Raw genomic sequence first — 18,324 nt, 5'->3', positions numbered from 1 at the left:
TGGGAAAGAAGAGAGTCACAGGTACAAAAGCATGGTTGCATTGTTATTTGAATGCTTTACAGTTGATAAAAGGTATCATCTAGGAAGAAAACACCCCTCTTTTTCTGATAGTCGATGCTGTGTGAGAAATTCCCCAGGACATAGGAGCTCACCAACACAGGGCAGACAGAAGCCTTGGGTTGGGTAATGAACTGAACCATTAAATTATTCACACTCACACCATCCCTCCCTCCTAATAGAATAAAACAAAGTATTGAGCCAGGTTGCAGAGGAAGAGAAGAATCTTCTCTTCTCTTGGTTAGGTAGGACTGTGCCAAAAACATGCTCTGCCAGATCTTCGGGTAAGCCAAGAAGCATCCCAGCTTGATTCCTCTCTTAGGATTTATCGGAGTAGGGGGCACCGGAGCAGCACTGGATGTGATGCGCTTGGCCTTGTTCAATCCAGATGTCAGCAGGGACAGGAAGAATAACCCAGAGCCCTGGAACAAACTAGGTCCCAGTGAACAATATACTACTCAGTGAATGTGGACTACAGCAAACTGAAAAAAGAAGGCCCAGACTTCTAAACTGTGAAGCTCCCTGGAAAGCTGTTATAATGAAGGTCTTTAAAAGCTACCATACAGTTTTCCACTTAAGCAGGAAATACTCTGATTGCATGAAATCATGTTGATTTTTTTTTTTTTTTTTTTTTTGGAGTTTATTACACTGATGAATGAATCTCTGAAACTTGAAGAAAAAACAAAGTATCTTCATATATTAAATATGGAGCTAGGATTTTCTGTTACTAAAGTATGTGTTTCAGCTTCCACCTATAAATGCATACATAATTCTGACAGAACTTTTTCTTCCACGTTAAACAGCCACAAATCTTGACAAAATCTGAAATTACCATATTCAGACATCAAAAACGAATGCTCTAAGCCTAATGGCTGTCCCAGCAGCTGCCTAGGTCTACAGAGAAAATTAGTGAACAAAAGATGGGTTCTGTAAGATAAAAAGAGAGGCATAGATGACCCTTACCAACAACGTCAGACTGTGTCACTACAGATCTCACCGTAGTAAAGAGAATAAAGAATACTTAACAAGGTAAAGATGCATGTGCATACGTGCTTGTGTGTATGAATGTTTTGCTTACATGTATGCATATGCATCATGTGTGAGACTGGTACCTGCTGAGGCCAGAAGAGGGAGTCAGGTTCCTTGAAACTAGACTTTGAGCTGCCAGGTGAATACTAGAAATCTGACTCCAATCCTCTGAAAGAGCACTACGTGCTTTTAACAGTTATCTCTCCAGCCCCAACTCTTTGAACAACTTTAGACAGAAATTCTTGAGCCATATAATTGACCAACTTAAAAATAGAGTTGAGTATCTCTATGTGCATTAGAGAAACTGAGCAAAGCATTTCCGCAGAAAACAATACTGAACGTGAACGGCTTCACTGGCAAATTCTGCCGTGCTTTTAAGGAAGTGTGCTAATCTTGCACAAACCTCTTCAGGAAATGGAAACACACACACACACACAACGCCTTTTGGAACTCATTTTATAGTTATTATTGAAGCAGACAGTATGTCTAGTTTCAGACCGACTCTAAGCCTTGTGAATGAACAGCCTTCCACTTCCTGCCATGCCCGGACTCCGTCCCTGCCTCTGAGTCACTCTGGTTTCCCACTGACCTGGTGACTGTGGCCACGAGAACTCAAGTCCATCCCTGAAGAACAAGGGATCGCTAGCAAGTGATGAGAAGGTCCCTTAGGACCTTTAAAACTGCAGAACAGTGACATTCCTAGTCACTTATCAGTGAGGACAGGAACGGCTCCAGTCACCACCCACACAGGTCACAGTTGTGATTATGACTTTAAATCAGGAATCCTCCCCACGTTCTCATGTCTGAAAGTACTGGAAGATGGGCATGTTCCCAGGCCCAGCTCTCATTTTGCTAAGAGAAAGCTCTCACACGTTGAGAACAAATGGCGATGGTGACCCAGGGCTGTCATTCTGGGCCTCGATGGACACAGAGGCATGAGAAAAGAAGACAGAGAAACTTAAATGTAACACTAGGAAGTACAGATTATATTTGCAATCCGGAAATGTGCTGACTGAGGTGAAAAAGTACCGCTTGCCCCTTTCTTTCCCCTCTAGTCCTCAGGCTGCTTTTTGGGTCTCTTTCTCCCCCAGCAGATTTACTGGAGTAGAGCTTTGCAAATCTGGTCTCCTAGCAGCAGAATGCAGCCCAAGGCCCATTCATAAGACAATGGACAGAAAGGAAAGAAAAGGGTTTGGCTTGTTTAAACTGCTTCTGTCTTCATTCACAGCCTGATGTCCCTGTGCATTGTGACATCTACAATGGCCCTAAAGGATTCATTGTGGCCCAAAACAAATCAAAATGGGATAAGGGTTGCTAAGATGAAAGAGTTCTGCAACAAAAAAACAAAAAAAAAATTTTTTTTTAAAGACATCTGAGATTTATGTTACCTTTGGGCTGTATCCTATTTAGCAGTACTTTTAATAACCACTAGAGTTTAATAAACACAAAGATAAACGGGAACTCAATGCATATTTTTAAAGGTGCTCCCACAGGCAGGGTGAGTGTGCCGAGTTGCTTTGGAAGCCTGTTTAATCATTATTGTTCTTTGCACAACATTTGGGGAACCACACTCCACACTTAGTATGATTCAGTTTCCTTCTGATAAACACGCCACCGTCATGTTCATGTGGAAAGCAGTTTTCAGTGCTGGGCCTTCCACTCACCCCCTGGCGGAACCGACATTAGAAGTTGCAGTCACCCGGCCCAATACAGCAGGCAACAGGTGGAACGTTGAATAACTTCACACGTTTTTTTCAGCGGAGGGGGTGGGCGGGAGGGAAGGCTTTTGGGAGCCGATTTAAGGATTAGATCAGATGTTATTGCTAGTGAAAAATTAAACAGCCCGGTGCTCTGGGGAGTACAGATTAATATATTTAGTGACTCTCTGCACACAAAAGCCGCTCATTGTACCACGTCTGAATGCCTGTGAATAGGACAGAGCATATGCGGCCTGTCACTGCAGGTGCCCACATCTGTTCGCCAGGGCAGATGCTCACAGAAAAGGGAGGTGGGGGAGGCTAGGGAAGCCTGGAGCACTGAAAGCTTCCATGGTGCCTAGGCTTCTCTGGGGCTCCTCGGGAGTGGCCTTTGGGTGCTGTTGCGTCCCACAGGGCCTTCCTTGGAGAGGCCGTGAACCACACGTGCTCACACAACAAGCCTAGCTCAGACCCTAGTTAAGCCTGAGAACGCCAGGCTTTTGAGGTCATTGTTTAAGAAACTCTTAGGAGCCTAATCTTTAAACTCTCCCGCCCAAGGCCAGAGCCGGGGCAATTAGACACTGGGGAGAGAGGGGACTGGGAGGGGACCGAGGTGGGGTAGGGTGGAGACAGCTCCCATTCTGACTTGGTCGCACAGACAGCTGGTCCTCGTCCATACCAGGTGAGGTGAGAGCGCTGTGGCCCCGGCCCAGATGCATGGAACCGTCACGACTTGTCCTCGGAGCTTTGGGACTCAAGTCTCATCCCCCATCCACAGACCCAATGATGACCACCGCTCCAGCACAGCCACTGTCCGGAAGCCCCCAGGGGCGCTAACCCTAGTTGAGAGTCACAAACTTGCGAGCAAGCTAAAAGCAACCTCTCCGCTGTTAGAGACTTCTTCCCACATACCCGTCACCCCATTGCCACCCATTCCAGACCAAAGGCTGTGGAAAGTTCCGAGCGAGGTGCACGCGTGACTCTCTTCGGCTGGCCACGAGCAGCTGCTAGGGTAATCTGATCCTGGGACAAAGGCCCGCCCGCCCGGGCTGCAGCCGCAGGTAAACACGCGCTTTGTCATGGAAATCAGCGCAGGACAGCCCGGAGCAGACAACCCACGATTCCGAGGAAGGAGAGGCATAGGGGGAGGGGCCGCGGGTGGGGCGATCTGTCATCTGCGCGGCAGCCGCCAGCTGAGCCACGCGCCTCCCCTTTTCTCATGTAAATCAGCACATGCCTTTGCAACTTTCTGCAGCCGGCTTCCCAAGACCCACGCACCCCAGGGTGAGGTGTCCTCGAAGCACATACAATGGCCTATCTAGCTACCCAAAGCAAAAACACCAACTAGGTGGGTAGAAAGACAGGCCAGTCGGTTCCATCAGCGAAGAAAGGCTTGTGATCCTACCTCATCTTAGAGTTAGGACCCCGATCCACTCTGAAGTTCACGGGGCGCCATGACGGAGTCTTTTGAGCCCACTACTCTTTTTGAGTGTACTGTCCACAGAATGCATGGGGGGTGGGGGGGCTAGGGCTCCCGTGTCCACCTGGTGCCGGTGAATCTGAGGCTCCAAGTCTCTAGTTTAAATGAAAGCCAGATGCTAATTGCATTCAAGTGTGCACATGTCTGTACGAACATTAAAGCGTGTGCGCTAGATGACGGTAGGCGTGCTTGAACTCTAGAATTCGGGAAGTTGAGGCAGGAGTATCTGGAGTCCCAGGCCAGCCCTGGCACCAAAGAGAGACTTTTAAAAGGGAGTTGGTGTGCTGCAGACTTTGTGGAGTACCTATCACAGTCACACCAGACAGGTGGCCCACAGGTGCCGGCTGGCTTTCTATGTCACTGCAAGGACTTCCCCCCCCCTCCAATATTTTAACTGCGTTTGATTCTAAAACTGGCTGAGGAAAGTGGACAGAAGGGCTGTTGGGCAAGATGTGATACTAGAACTAATTAATACTCAGGCTCCTCCTCCTCCTCTTCCTCCTCCCCTCAAGCAAGCTGGCATGTTTGATCAACACCAGATTTGCTGCTTGGAAGTTTCAGTTTTGTTGTTCTGAACAAGGATCCTAATTCTTCGGAATAAGAGAACCCTCTGTTGTGTATACAGTGTTCAGTTGGTCTGAGAAAACACAAATCCTGCTCCTGTCTCTAGATTTGTTTACACAGAAAACTGAACCCGCGCTGGCCTAGTCTGAAGACTGTTTGGGAGCTATTCATGGATACTGCCCTTCGTGCAGACACGGTTATATCTGTATCTTGAAAACTGAGCCTTTTGGGTGTGTACATGAAAGGGCTGGGTCAGGACTAGGTGACCTGTGCTGAGGATGGGCATGTTTAATTCAATAAGATTGTGCCTGGGAGTTTTTATTACCACATGGACCAGTAAAATATAGAAAACAGCCAGGATCAATGGCAGACAGAACTCCAGATGCATTTGTTGTGGCTTTCATTCTGATTATTATGCAACCTGAGTCTGCCCTATCCACCCACTGCAAGTCTTCAGACTGGGAGGAGGGAGCAAGTGTGGGAAAAAAAAAAATCAACACTACCACCAGACAACAAATACTTCCTTCAAGTCCTGTATCTGATGTATTCGGTGTCTTCTCAGTTCTAATGAGCCACACTTTGTACAGTAAATTTGCTGAAACATCAAAAAGCATTTAAAAGAAAGTTTCCTTCTTTCTTCTAATGGTGAAGGTGAGGATTTATGGTGTGTGGGGAGGGGGAATCTGTTGGCTAGGCCAACATTCGGGCAAATCTATTTAACATACTCTGGCTTAAGCTCCCTCCTGCATTTGGGGGGTTCTGAGTGCTTAACTGTGGGAGTATAGAGACATGCAGTTAGGGAGTGAAAAAACGCCATTTGGTTCAGAGCAGATGGCTGGCTAGGGGGCTGATGGCGTCTAAAGGCGTGTCATCCCCCTCCCGCTCGAATCCCTAAGGGCTCCCCTTGTCTTCCCAATCAATGAAAATTAAAGTGCAAAGAAAGGATGAATAGCTGGACCTCGAGTCTCTCCTTTGTTCCTCTCAGCTACTGGTACGCAGGAGTTAAACTACAACAGGCTCCTATAGAACCACCGAAGTTAAACAGTCTCCCCGTTAGCTCTGCGTTTGAAAGAGAAGGGGGATAGGAACCAACTTAGGGGTGGACGATTGAGAATGGGGAAACAGGAGGATGAGGAGGAGGAAGAAGAAGAGCAGAAGGAGTAGGAGGGAGGGAAAGAAAAAAGAGCTTTCTGCTTGATTTCCCCAATACAGAACGGTGTGGCATAAATTAAGTTGGAAAAGAATGAATGCTTTGGGCGGGATTCTGATGGATTTTACGATGCCTTTCAGAAGTGCTTTGCCACTGTAATCGAGAAATCTGTGCCATGTCAGTTTAACAAATACTTAATACTAAGGGGGGTTTGTTAAAGATTTGGGACAAGTCCACCCCCCTCAAGGTCTAAGCCCCTGCGCGTGGAACGTTTCATTACCAGTTTCCTAAACAGGCATTCAAACAAGCTTGGTTTCCACTTCCATTTTCTAATTAAAAGGTTCCTGATATTTCATTTCTTCTTGTAATCGTTAAGGCGCAGAGGAGTCTGCATTCGACCTTGTTTCTTCTGTAGGAACCGGCTCTCACCTGAATCTCACTCCCAACCCCAACAAGGAGCAGCCTCAGAGCTCTGAGAAACAGAGTTCTCAGAAAGTAACTTTCTGGGGAAACATTGGCATTAGCAGTAGTGAGAAAGGAATCCTAACACTAGGTGGCAAGATTAAGTTAGGATTCAAGCTAGCCCAGCCTTGTGGGGATGTAGCAAATCCTACACAGTTTACAAAGGACGGGGACTCTGTTTTTGCCACTGCCATGGGGCTGTGCCATAGGGGTGGCAGTATCTTTTGAAGCCCCCATTTGTTCTATAACAAACAGTTGTTATTTTTTTTTAAGTGGGATCCAACCCCTCTTTTTTCACCTCAGCCTTGAGTATTGTACATATGGCTTTTGGTTAGTTCTTTGATTGTCCATGAGTTGGTGATGGCAACTTGAAGTGCAGATTCCTGTTGATTCTGAAACTTTGAAAGTGTTTGGGAGACAGGATAGCAGGAGACGAGCCGGGTCATCAGAAAAGGAGCTGTAATTTCAGTTGCCAGATGGCCCAACACAGATGATTCTGCCAAGTAACTGCTTAGACTCTTATTACACGTGTTTCTCTGGGCATGGGAAGATTTTCCTCTTTCTGTGCATTATATACATCTTGATCCAGACACTGGCCTAAAGATAACTCTCCCAGGACAGGGTTCATTCTCACCAACAGGGCGGCAACACCTACTGTGAGGACACCTGTCAGGTACACCCTAGGGGCTGTGCTACAATCAAAGCAACACCAGCTCCAATAATCACACCTCGGGATTCTAATGAAGCTGCCTAGGTGTTGAGGGGCGGAGTAAGGAGGCCCCTCCAAAGATGGGAATACGCAGCTAATTGCGCGCTGAACACAAAGCTAGGTGCTAAGTCAGAGTTTATACCTTCATTTACTTTTCTTTGGAGCTTGTAACCAGGAGAGCAGTTTAGGTAATTCATTGTGATACGTGTGTCCTGGGCCCTCCCAATAAACTCATTTCCCTTAAAAAAAAAAGAAGAAGAAGAAAAGAAAACAAAAGTTCTAGTGTCTGATGGATGTGTAAAAACCTAATAAGGTGACGGTTGTGTAAAGGTTATGTGTTGGGGGGTGAGGTGGGGGGAGTCTTTCAAACATGTGCCGGACATTGTCGCAGAGGCCGCGGCGTGCGCGAGGGGAGCTCTTTCTCTCCGCATTGTGCGGAGAGCAGGTGCTGTCTGCATTACCATACAGCTGAGCGCACAAAGAGCCACTGATTCAGCCTCGCACAATAACAGACTGCCTTAATGACAGCCACGCGAACGACACACACCAAACTCACTTTTTACCAAGCCGAGGGAGGCCTGAAGGGAATACCCCAGGAGAGTGGGACCGGACACCAGTGAAGGTGGTGGTGGTTGAAAATCTCCCGGGAGAGGGTGTGTACACTGGGGAAGGAAGGAGTAAGCTTAGCTTTTGGCTCTGCTGGCTTAGGGAATACATTGCCCGGACCCGAATTCCCCATTTCCAGTGATCGTGGACAACACGGAGACACCAGCGCTCCAGGATACACTGCGGTCTCTGGGGTGCCCGCCGGGATCGCGAGCCCATCGGCACCCTCCGAGGCTCAATCGCCAGCCTCTACCAGAGGTATAAAGCGTGCCTAACCTCCCCAAACTTCCCGAAACTGCCGCGGTGTCCTCGCCACCCTTTGCCCACCTCTTCAAGGGTCCCTTTCCTACCGGGCACCCCGCCCCCCGCCCGCTCCGGGAGACTCCTCCTTAGAAAGAGCCTGCCAGGGAGGAGGGGCAGCAGCGAGGACGCGGGGCCTCTAACCTCTCCCCGGTTCCTCAGTCCCCAGGACTGAACAAACGAGGAGAGAGCCGTGGCTGCCAGGGTTGGAGACGCCAGAGTCCGGGAGGCCGCGTCCTGCGAGCGAGTCTAGCGGTGACCGCGAGTGGGAGGCGCAGGCCGCCCAGCGTGCCTAGGGTCTTCGGGCCTGTGGCGGTGGGGCGGTGGGCGACGCGGCCTCAGCTCCGGCTCTGCGAGCAGAGCGGTTCGTCTCCACGAAGGTTTTGCAGGAATGTAAATGAGCGGGTTTTGCGCTGGGGGAGGGAAGCGAAGGGGCGAGGGCGGAGGCAGAGAGGACTAGGGGGCGGGGAGGTGGGGGCGGGGAGGAGGGTTGCACATTTTACAGCTCACTGACCATTTGGCGATCCATTGAGAGGAGGGTTTGGAAAAGTGGCTCCTTTGTGACAGCTCTCGCCAGATTGGGGGGCTGCTCATTTGCATCTCATTAGTTATGCGAGCGGCCGGCGGGATTTAAGGGTGGCAGGCGCCAGCCCCGGCCAGATCCTCCGGCGTGCACCCGCGGTTACCCTGTCTGACCAAGGCAGGTCACGGGAGAGCACCGGTGCGGCACGGAGCCTCCCACGCTTCGGCCTCCGGTCCTGGGTGTGTGTGTTCTCGCATGGCATTGGCTGATTTCTTGAGGAAGACGCGAGGCTTTGCGATAGTGCAAGTGATACCGGTCTAGAACACTCAGGGAGCGGCAGCCGCCGCCGAGTGACGCCCGGCCGGGAAACCAGGGCGCGCGCCGCAGTCCTTGCCACCACCGCCAGTCCGTTCCCACCGTGCCCCTCGGGGCCCCGGATTATCGCCTCACCGGTGGGATTTCCAGACAGCCGCTCTCTAATAGGCCTGCGAAGGAAGCCACTGCAAGCTCTCTTGGGAATTAAGCTGAACATCTGGGCTCTCTTCCCTCTGTGTCTTCTCTCCTTTCTCCTCTTTCCCTCCGCGAAGAAGCTTAAGACAAAACCAGAAAGCAGGCGACCCTCACCTACCCGTGGACTGAAAGCCAGAAGAAGAGGAAACCGAAAGTTGTCCTTTCTCAGTGCCTCGCAGAGCTCTTGTCAGGGACCTATCTGTAAGCACCGCACCCTCCCGAAGCGACCTGGCCCTGATATCACACCTGGAGCCGAGAGACGCCTTTCCGCCGGTGCTCCTCGGGTCACATAGACTTTCCTGGCATCCCCGGGTCTTTGAAGAGGAAAGAAAAGAGGATACTCTAGGAGAGCAAGGGCGTTCAGCGGTGCCATGGGCCGTCGGAGCGCGCTAGCCCTTGCCGTGGTCTCAGCCCTGCTGTGCCAGGTAGGGGGCCGGGCGGGGCTGCTGCGCGGTGGAGGGAGGGGAGTCGGACGAGCAGATCAGCTGTCCATCCCCAAGTGACTCCCGCAGCGACGACCCCGAGAGCTGCCCGGCAGCGGGCGGCTCCGGATGGGCGCTGAGGTGCGCTCGGCCTCTGCGTCCTAGCAAGGGCCCGCGCGCCCCGGGTCCCTCCGCCGCCGGCGCGTCCTCACGCCCCTTCCCTGCGCAGGTCTGGAGCTCTGGCGTATTTGAGCTGAAGCTGCAGGAGTTCGTCAACAAGAAGGGGCTGCTGGGGAACCGCAACTGCTGCCGCGGGGGCTCTGGCCCGCCGTGCGCCTGCAGGACCTTCTTTCGCGTATGCCTCAAGCACTACCAGGCCAGCGTGTCCCCGGAGCCACCCTGCACCTACGGCAGTGCGGTCACGCCAGTGCTGGGTGTCGACTCCTTCAGCTTGCCTGATGGCGCAGGCATCGACCCCGCCTTCAGCAACCCCATCCGATTCCCCTTCGGATTCACCTGGCCAGTGAGTGGGCACCTGCGCGCACTCGGCTGGGCCTGGAGGGGTAGGGGTGGCGGGCTGGTGGCTGGCAGTGGGAGGAAGGCGATAAGGGTTGGGGAATCCCGCAGAGACACGCCTGTGGTCTTGACTTCTTATTAGGAACTGACCGGCAGTTGAGGAGGGGGTGTGAAACACCAGAGGCTTTTGCAAACCCAGGACATTTCTCACGCACCTCAAGGGTCGAATGCTTCCCTCCCCTCCCCCCAAAGTTGGGAGAGTTCTTGCTCCCTAGCTCCTAGGCCTCGGATGGGTCACTACCAGTGCTGTGACTGTTCTCCACCCTCGAGGTCCCACCTCCAGAAAACTAATGACAGCTGCCCTCTCCTCTTCCAGCACCCCATCTTGTTGGTTCCAGTACTCTCTCCCTTAAAAAAACCAAACCAAACCACAATTTCCTGTATTAACGTTTAAGAAACGCCCCCACACATGGGAAAAACACTCTTTAAAATTCTTCTATTAAGGAAAGTGATAGGAGTTGACCTTCATTGGCACAGCACAGAGACCTGCGAGCCTCTGTACTCTGTTCCCTTTAATGCCTCTCCTCCTCCTCCTCCAGCTCCTCCTCCTCCCCTCTTGGTCTTCCAACTCCTCCTCCTTCCCCTCCTTCTATTCCACACTACTGGTTTATTAAGCATCCTCTCTTTTTCCTAGGGTACCTTCTCTCTGATCATTGAAGCCCTCCACACAGATTCTCCTGATGACCTCGCAACAGGTAAGACTCCAACCGCCTCCCCCCCCCCCCCCCCCCCCCCGCAACTATGAGTCTCTTCACTGATGCGCAGTTTACTTGACCCGCTCACCCCGTCCTCTGATAGTTTCACTCTGCACCTGGAGTTCAGAGAAGGAGGGTCCTTGGCTTGACAGCATCCACACCATGTCCTCGGTTCCTGGCTTCTGGGTGTTCTCAGAACCAACCCGAGCTTCTTCTCTCTCAGAAAACCCAGAAAGGCTCATCAGTCGCCTGACCACGCAGAGGCACCTCACTGTGGGAGAAGAGTGGTCCCAGGACCTTCACAGTAGCGGCCGCACAGACCTCCGGTACTCCTACCGGTTTGTGTGTGACGAACACTATTACGGAGAAGGTTGCTCGGTCTTCTGCCGACCGCGCGATGATGCCTTTGGCCACTTCACCTGCGGGGAGAGAGGGGAGAAGATGTGTGACCCTGGCTGGAAAGGCCAATACTGCACTGACCGTGAGTCCTCTGGAGAATGGCTCCTAAGGGTCCGCTGATGGGGAAAGAGATGGGACTTAGCAACAGAGGATGCTAGAGATGGCCCAGTGGGGAAACTGAGGTCTAAAGAGAAGTGTTTTTGCTAAGATTGGTGGCAGTTAGGCTGGATTCAGGGATTTTAACAAGGGAGACCTTGTGTCCACTGTAGGAAGCTGCTTTTCTTCACAGGGAGGAGTTCAGAGACAAGGCCAGGGGTCAGGAAGTAAGGCTGTGCTCTCCCTAGGCCTTTGTATTAGAAAGGGAAGAGAGGAAGGAAGGGAGGGACAGAAAGGGGATGTGGAAGGCTCATTTTCCAACAGTTCTTGCTGCAACAATGTCTCTTTGGGAAGCCCTCCCTTTCCTCCACAGAGTTAGGGTGCCTGACCTGGCTACAGAAATCTAGTTCCAAAGATTCCCCGTGGTGTATCCTGTGCACCCTGTCCTGTAGGGGAAGCCTTCAATCCTTGGGGCTGTGAAAAACTAGCAGGTGTTCTGAGGTAGACTGCAGGGCCACATGGCTGAAGGGTACCTTGTCTTGTCTCAATGCTTAGAGCACACTGTATATGAAGAAGAGCAGTAACTGATGCCCTGTAAACCAGGGTACCAGGGCCACAGGGAGGACTTCTGCTCTGGGTCTGTTTCATGTGCACCTCAGGGGGCCTCTCTCCAGCAGTCTGAGGCCTCATCTGCCCAACCTGTAGGAATGGCATTTCCTTCCAACGTCAGGGCCTGGCCAGCTCTTGTTCTTCTGCCCCGCGGCAGTTGAACATTGGACTCTGTGAGGCCCAGGACCTCTGTCAGTGTGTGGGGGAGGTTAGGGAGTAGCTTTCTAGCATTAGGTTTTGCCTGAGGATGAAGGGGTCCACACTTCAGCGAGGGCCTGGGCGTCATTGTTGCCTAGTTTCCCATATCCTTTGATGCCCCGCCTTGGCCAAGAGCTGACTGTTTTCTTAAGAAGTGGAGTTGCTGATCATTAATGAGTTTCATAACTGGGGAAGTGAGCCAGCTCAAAGCCTCAGCCTGTGCCCCCCCCTCCAGGCGCCTCTGGCCTCCCACGGTAGCTTTCCTCTCTCAGGGCCAATAGTTCTAGGGTAGCCAGAAACCTAAACTTTTCTTATTCAAACACTGGGGTCTCTCCCCGCCCCTACTTCCACGTGCCATAGATTAGATCTCTCTGAAGATAGGGGGTGGGGACACTGCCTGCTCCGATTGGTAGAAGGGTAGGTGCACACACGCGCTTGTGTGAGCGCATACACACATGCTAGGGCTGGGGGGCGGGGTGGGGGCAGCATTGTTGTGCTGGGGCAGCTGCGGGAGGGAAGAGACAATGGAGCAGCTGTCCTGCCCTGCACGCTGCACACCAGCTGTCCACTCTTATCTGCACACGCACTTTCTGGGATATTAAGAGGTGGGGCTTTGTGCATAGAATTGGGAAGTGGGGGAGGAGGAGGGAGAAGACTTCTGACCCTCTTTTAGAAGAAAAAGGGACAGGGGTAGGAGTAGGGGCTTCTGAGAGCCCTTTTGTCCTGGACGCACTGTGTTAAGAAGAATGCTCATCCCTGGCCTGAATGAAGTCCAAAGCCAGGGTGGGCTAGGCTCTGTGACCTAAGATCCACTCAGCCTGGGCCTGCAGAGTTTGTATTGCTAATTTTGCCTCAGTCCCACCTGGTGATACTGGGGAATCCCTGGGTTGGGGCTGCAACCTCTGCTTTCATTTGTTTGCAGCAATCTGTCTGCCAGGGTGTGATGACCAACATGGATATTGTGAGAAACCAGGGGAATGCAAGTAAGTTTGCAAAGTTGTCTTTGTCTTTTCTTTACTTTACTTTTCTTTACATTTCTTTTTTTTCTAGAGACTTTCTATGTTGCCCAGGGGGCTTTCTATGTAACCTGGGCTGGCCTTGAGCTCAATCCTTCTCCTCAGGCTCCCCAAAGCCAGCATGCCTAGTTCACCTTTTCTTCTTGCTATATATATATTCATATATAAGACATAAAGCTCTCCAGAGAGTTAGCTGAGTGGGAGCTGTTACTTTCTAAAGATCTGGAAATGTACGAGTGCATGCTTAACGGAAATAGACAGGCCCTCGCCAAAGATTTCGCATCCATAGTCCTTGAGTGCGTTAAAGGCAACCAGGGTGGCCCCTGTGCCTTTCCTTCATCAAAGGTGCTGAGAGGGGATGGCGGGGTTTAAGCTATTAAATGGCTCAATGTCTGCCTAGTTCAAGGACAGGTAGCTTATCGGTGCTGCTGTGTGGTTTTTGGTGTGCTAGAACACCGTTATGAATCTAGAAGGCGGTATGATTGTGTTTTGCTTTCTCTAAGGTGCAGAGTTGGCTGGCAAGGCCGCTACTGTGATGAGTGCATCCGATACCCAGGCTGTCTCCATGGCACCTGCCAGCAGCCCTGGCAGTGTAACTGTCAGGAAGGCTGGGGGGGCCTTTTCTGCAACCAGGGTAAGCCTCTCCTCTACGATTGCCCGGTCTTCTCAGGAGCAGCCCAATGCCCACTGGAAAAATAGATTCTTCCTGTCTTTGACCTTGGGCTTCCTGTGCCCTTTCCTGTCTCCACCCCGGCAGACCTGAACTACTGCACTCACCATAAGCCATGCAGGAATGGAGCCACATGCACCAACACGGGCCAGGGGAGCTACACATGCTCCTGTCGACCTGGGTATACGGGTGCCAACTGTGAACTGGAGGTAGATGAGTGCGCCCCCAGCCCCTGCAGGAATGGGGGGAGCTGTACGGTGAGTCGGGTGCACGGCACTGTGTTAGCTGAGGACAGGATCCTTGGTTTTTAAATAAGACGCGTGGGTTCTTGGAACAGCTTAAGAAAGCCTTCTGTGGTCTCCTTGTACAGGACCTCGAGGACAGCTACTCTTGCACCTGCCCTCCTGGTTTCTATGGAAAGGTCTGTGAGCTGAGCGCCATGACGTGTGCAGATGGCCCTTGCTTCAATGGGGGGCGATGCTCAGACAACCCTGATGGAGGCTACACCTGCCATTGCCCTGTGGGCTTCTCTGGCTTCAATTGTGAGAAGAAGATGGATCTCTGCAGCTCTTCTCCTTGTTCTAACGGTGAGGGGCCACTGGCTTCAAAAGCATGTGCATTCTTATCAGGGAACACATTGCTTTGTGAGTCACCTTGGGTTTGTGGATTCCTGAGTCAATTCCATGAGGATTCAGGAGGAAGGAAGACAATCAGGAGGTTAGCATCATAGAATGGTCTGGTCAGCAGCCCACAGCTTGCTTGGGGCCAGTAATGTTTTGATGCATGTCACTGCTGTCTATCTGCAGGCTCTGCTCAGATAGAGGAAGAACAGCCATGGTGCTTTGGGAAGTCTAGCTCCAGATAACACTTTGGGTACCAAGTATGAGGAGGCAGGCTTTGTACAAAACGAGCCTCTTGCTAGAGGGGCACCTAAAATAGACTCAGGAGGGAGCTTGAGCCAATTGATGCCTTTCTGTCTTTCTTTTCTTTTTCCTCTTCTCCCTCTCTCTTCCTTCCTCTCTCTTTCCTCTCTCCCTCTCTCGCCTGCCTTCTGTATTCTTTCCCGTCTTCCCTCTTTTCTGGTTGTTTTCAGTCCTGACTTTTTCACTAAAAGTCAGTGGGCATGACAGTCTCTTCAATTCTTAATTTCTCCACCTGTAACCTGGGTCTAATGTTGTATTTTCCTCTGTCTGGTCATTGTGAGGTGAATGTTGTGGTCAGGCAAAATGCTTTACATAGTGCTGTGAGAACACTGATCTAGGGTCTGGGTGTGGCACCACTGGCCTGTAATCTGTCACCTCCAGAGACAAGATCAAGGCCATCCTGGCAAACAAAGCAATACCTGTTTGAGCCAGAAATATGGGGACCAGAGGAATTGATGATGTAGAGCGTTTGCCTAATATGTGCAAAAAAAAAAAAAAAAAAAAAAGTTCCTGCTGTTTCTATTGTGTAGGTCTCTACTTGGAGTTCTCTCCACAGCCTTGGACTGGAGATCCTAGGCTATGTAGTGCAAAAACTAAAGGATCATTGCACCTATGGTGTGTAAACTATGGGCCTACATGTGCTTTATCCACTCACTGTTTGGTAAACAAACTTCTGTGTGCCTAAATGTGACTGTGCCTGTCCCGTGTTCCAGGTGCCAAGTGTGTGGACCTCGGCAACTCCTACCTCTGCCGGTGTCAGGCTGGCTTCTCTGGGAGGTACTGCGAGGACAATGTGGATGACTGTGCCTCCTCCCCGTGTGCAAACGGGGGCACCTGCCGGGACAGCGTGAACGACTTCTCCTGTACCTGCCCGCCTGGTTACACGGGCAGGAACTGCAGCGCCCCTGTCAGCAGGTGTGAGCATGCACCCTGCCATAATGGGGCCACCTGCCACCAGAGGGGCCAACGCTACATGTGTGAGTGCGCCCAGGGCTATGGTGGCCCCAACTGCCAGTTCCTGCTCCCTGAGCCACCACCAGGCCCCATGGTGGTGGACCTCAGTGAGAGGCATGTGGAGAGCCAGGGAGGGCCCTTCCCCTGGGTGGCCGTGTGTGCCGGGGTGGTACTTGTCCTCCTCCTGCTGCTGGGCTGTGCTGCTGTGGTGGTCTGCGTCCGGCTGAAGCTACAGAAACACCAGCCTCCGCCCGATCCTTGTGGGGGAGAGACAGAGACGATGAACAACCTAGCCAATTGCCAGCGTGAGAAAGATGTTTCTGTTAGCATCATCGGGGCTACACAGATCAAGAACACCAACAAGAAGGCAGACTTTCATGGGGACCATGGTGCTGACAAGAGCAGCTTTAAGGCCCGATATCCCACTGTGGACTATAACCTCGTTCGAGACCTCAAGGGAGATGAAACCACGGTCAGGGATGCACACAGCAAACGTGACACCAAGTGCCAGTCACAGGGCTCTGTAGAAGAGAAGGGCACCTCAACACTCAGGAGGTATGTGCTGTGAGGTGAGGGCAGGCAGTCCATCCCATGTTCCGGGGATATCCCTTGTCCGACCACTCCCCTGCGTGTTGACTGTTGGTACTCTAATTTTCCTTTCAGTGGGGAGCTTCCCGACAGAAAAAGGCCCGAGTCTGTCTACTCTACTTCAAAGGACACCAAGTACCAGTCGGTGTATGTTCTTTCTGCAGAGAAGGATGAGTGCGTTATAGCAACTGAGGTCAGCGTGCAGCCCTCTTGCCGGGGGCGGGAGTGATGTGGGGAGGGTCCATTTCTGTCTGCAGCTGACTTCCTGTCCCATCTCCCTGGCCCTTCTAGGTGTAAGATGGAAGTGATGTGGCAAAAATTCCCATTTCTCTTAAATAAAATTCCAAGGATATAGCCCCAATGAATGCTGCTGAGAGAGGAAAGGGAGAGGAAACCCCAGGGACTGCTGCTGAGGAACAGGTTCGGGCAGAGCCGGTTCTCTCGGCGTTGGCAGAGGCGCCGAACACTGCCAGCCCAGGTTTTGGCTGCCGCTGTACTGCCCGCTGGACGTTCCCATTGCACTATGAAGAGTTGCTTTGAAGAGTATATATTTAAATGGACGAGTGACTTGATTCGCGTAGGGAGCACGCACTGCCGACCTGTCTATCTTGGATTACTATGAGCCAGTCTTTCCTTGAACTAGAAACACAACTGCCTTTATTGTCCTTTTTGATACTGAAATGTGTTGTTCTTTCTTTCTTTTTCTTTTTTTTTTCTAGACGGGGAAAAAACGTGTGTTATTTTTTTGGATTTGTAAAAATATTTTTCATGATATCTGTAAAGCTTGAGTATTTTGTGATGTTCATTTTTTTTTATAATTTAAATTTTGGTAAATATGTACAAAGGCACTTCAAGTCTATGTGACTATATTTTTTTGTATATAAATGTATTTATGGAATATTGTGCAAATGTTATTTGAGTTTTTTTTTACGGTTTTGTTAATGAAGAAATTCATTTTAAAAATATTTTTCCAAAATAAAATATAATGAACTACAGCCTCGGGTGTTGCCTTCTAGTCATTGCCCACCCATGCATCCGAGTCACAAGACCACGAGAAGAGAGGCAGCGTCAATGTCCTCAGGAGAGCCTTTCCTGGTTTCAGTACAGCATGGGAAGTCTTTCTTCTCTCTCTGGAATTGCTGATTGGCCATCACAAGTTGCCTCCATTGGAGAGACGCTTCCTCATTTACTGCTCCATCTGTGTGGTAATGAGATATTACGGAGGGCCTGTGACTTCTCCCCAACTTTATATTTTTAAAGACTTGGAACAAGACTTTACTAGGTTGAAATGTCAGTCACTGTTACATCACCATGGCAACGGTCTTCTGTCTATGAACAATGCTCACGCAATTGTTAGTGAGTTTATTTCTCATTAGTTCAAAAAGCTAGCTGCTGGCAAATTCAGGCACAGCCGTGCGCAGAGATAGCGGTGAATGGATTCTTTATTGTGCACCTGTTGTATGCCAGGTCCTCATTATGCTCCACCTATAAGGCTGGTATTATTATTTCTGCCTGACAGGAGAGAAAAATGCAGCTAATGGGTGAAATTACTGCCTCTGGATTCATAAGTAGCCATATCAACATTAAGACCCAGGCAAATATGATCTGGGAGTGTAAGACCCTTGCTTGTGTGAATGGCTGATTCTAAGGAATCATCAGTATGGGCTCAGTTCTCAGAGGTAAGTCCACATTGAGGAAAGGGAGGTCCTATTGCTGTGTACAAAGGGCTCAAGTAGTGGGAGAAAGCTTCCTATGGCTGTCTGGGTGGAGCAGACAGAGCAGACCACATATCAGTCTTTGTATCGAGGGCCATTGGGTTGATGCTGAAGGAGGAAGCAATGCTAAGAAGGCCCAGTCCACAGGTTCTTCTGTCTTGAGCACGGCCAGGCACTGTCCTCACTGAGGACCACCTTGGATGTTATTAGTTTAGAGTAATGCCTAATGGGAAGGTCTATAGTGAATTAGCGCAAGGCTCAGTGTCCCCACCCCACCCCCACCACATCATCAGCCTCTCTCTTGCTTACTCTGGGACCCTTGAGATCTGGGGACCTGGGAAAGGGTACTGGGACAAGTTTAATTTTTCTTCTGTAA

The 18,324-nt window shown here is 50.8% G+C and overlaps 1 protein-coding gene and 1 pseudogene across 2 annotated transcripts; both read left to right on the top strand.

The window, feature by feature from the left end:
• Positions 1–321: 321 nt before the first annotated feature.
• Positions 322–728, top strand: LOC308439736 (cytochrome c oxidase subunit NDUFA4-like; annotated as a pseudogene). Its single transcript has one exon. The product of its transcript is annotated as a cytochrome c oxidase subunit NDUFA4-like (transcript).
• Positions 729–9,253: 8,525 nt separating this feature from the next.
• On the top strand, positions 9,254–17,067 carry DLL1 (delta like canonical Notch ligand 1). The gene is made up of 11 exons (XM_080941989.1): positions 9,254–9,512; positions 9,739–10,032; positions 10,720–10,780; positions 11,004–11,261; positions 13,005–13,065; positions 13,602–13,732; positions 13,856–14,025; positions 14,139–14,355; positions 15,405–16,200; positions 16,309–16,426; positions 16,525–17,067. The coding sequence occupies exons 1-11, from the start codon at positions 9,459–9,461 to the stop codon at positions 16,528–16,530; spliced, it is 2,166 nt and encodes a 721-aa protein (XP_080798115.1). The 5' UTR covers positions 9,254–9,458; the 3' UTR covers positions 16,531–17,067.
• The last annotated feature ends 1,257 nt before the right edge of the window (positions 17,068–18,324 follow it).

This window comes from Micromys minutus (genome assembly GCF_963924665.1).
Source record: "Micromys minutus genome assembly, chromosome: 30".
NCBI lineage: Eukaryota > Metazoa > Chordata > Mammalia > Rodentia > Muridae > Micromys > Micromys minutus.
Note: the sequence above shows the minus strand (reverse complement) of the source record. Positions and strands in the feature narration are given on the sequence as shown.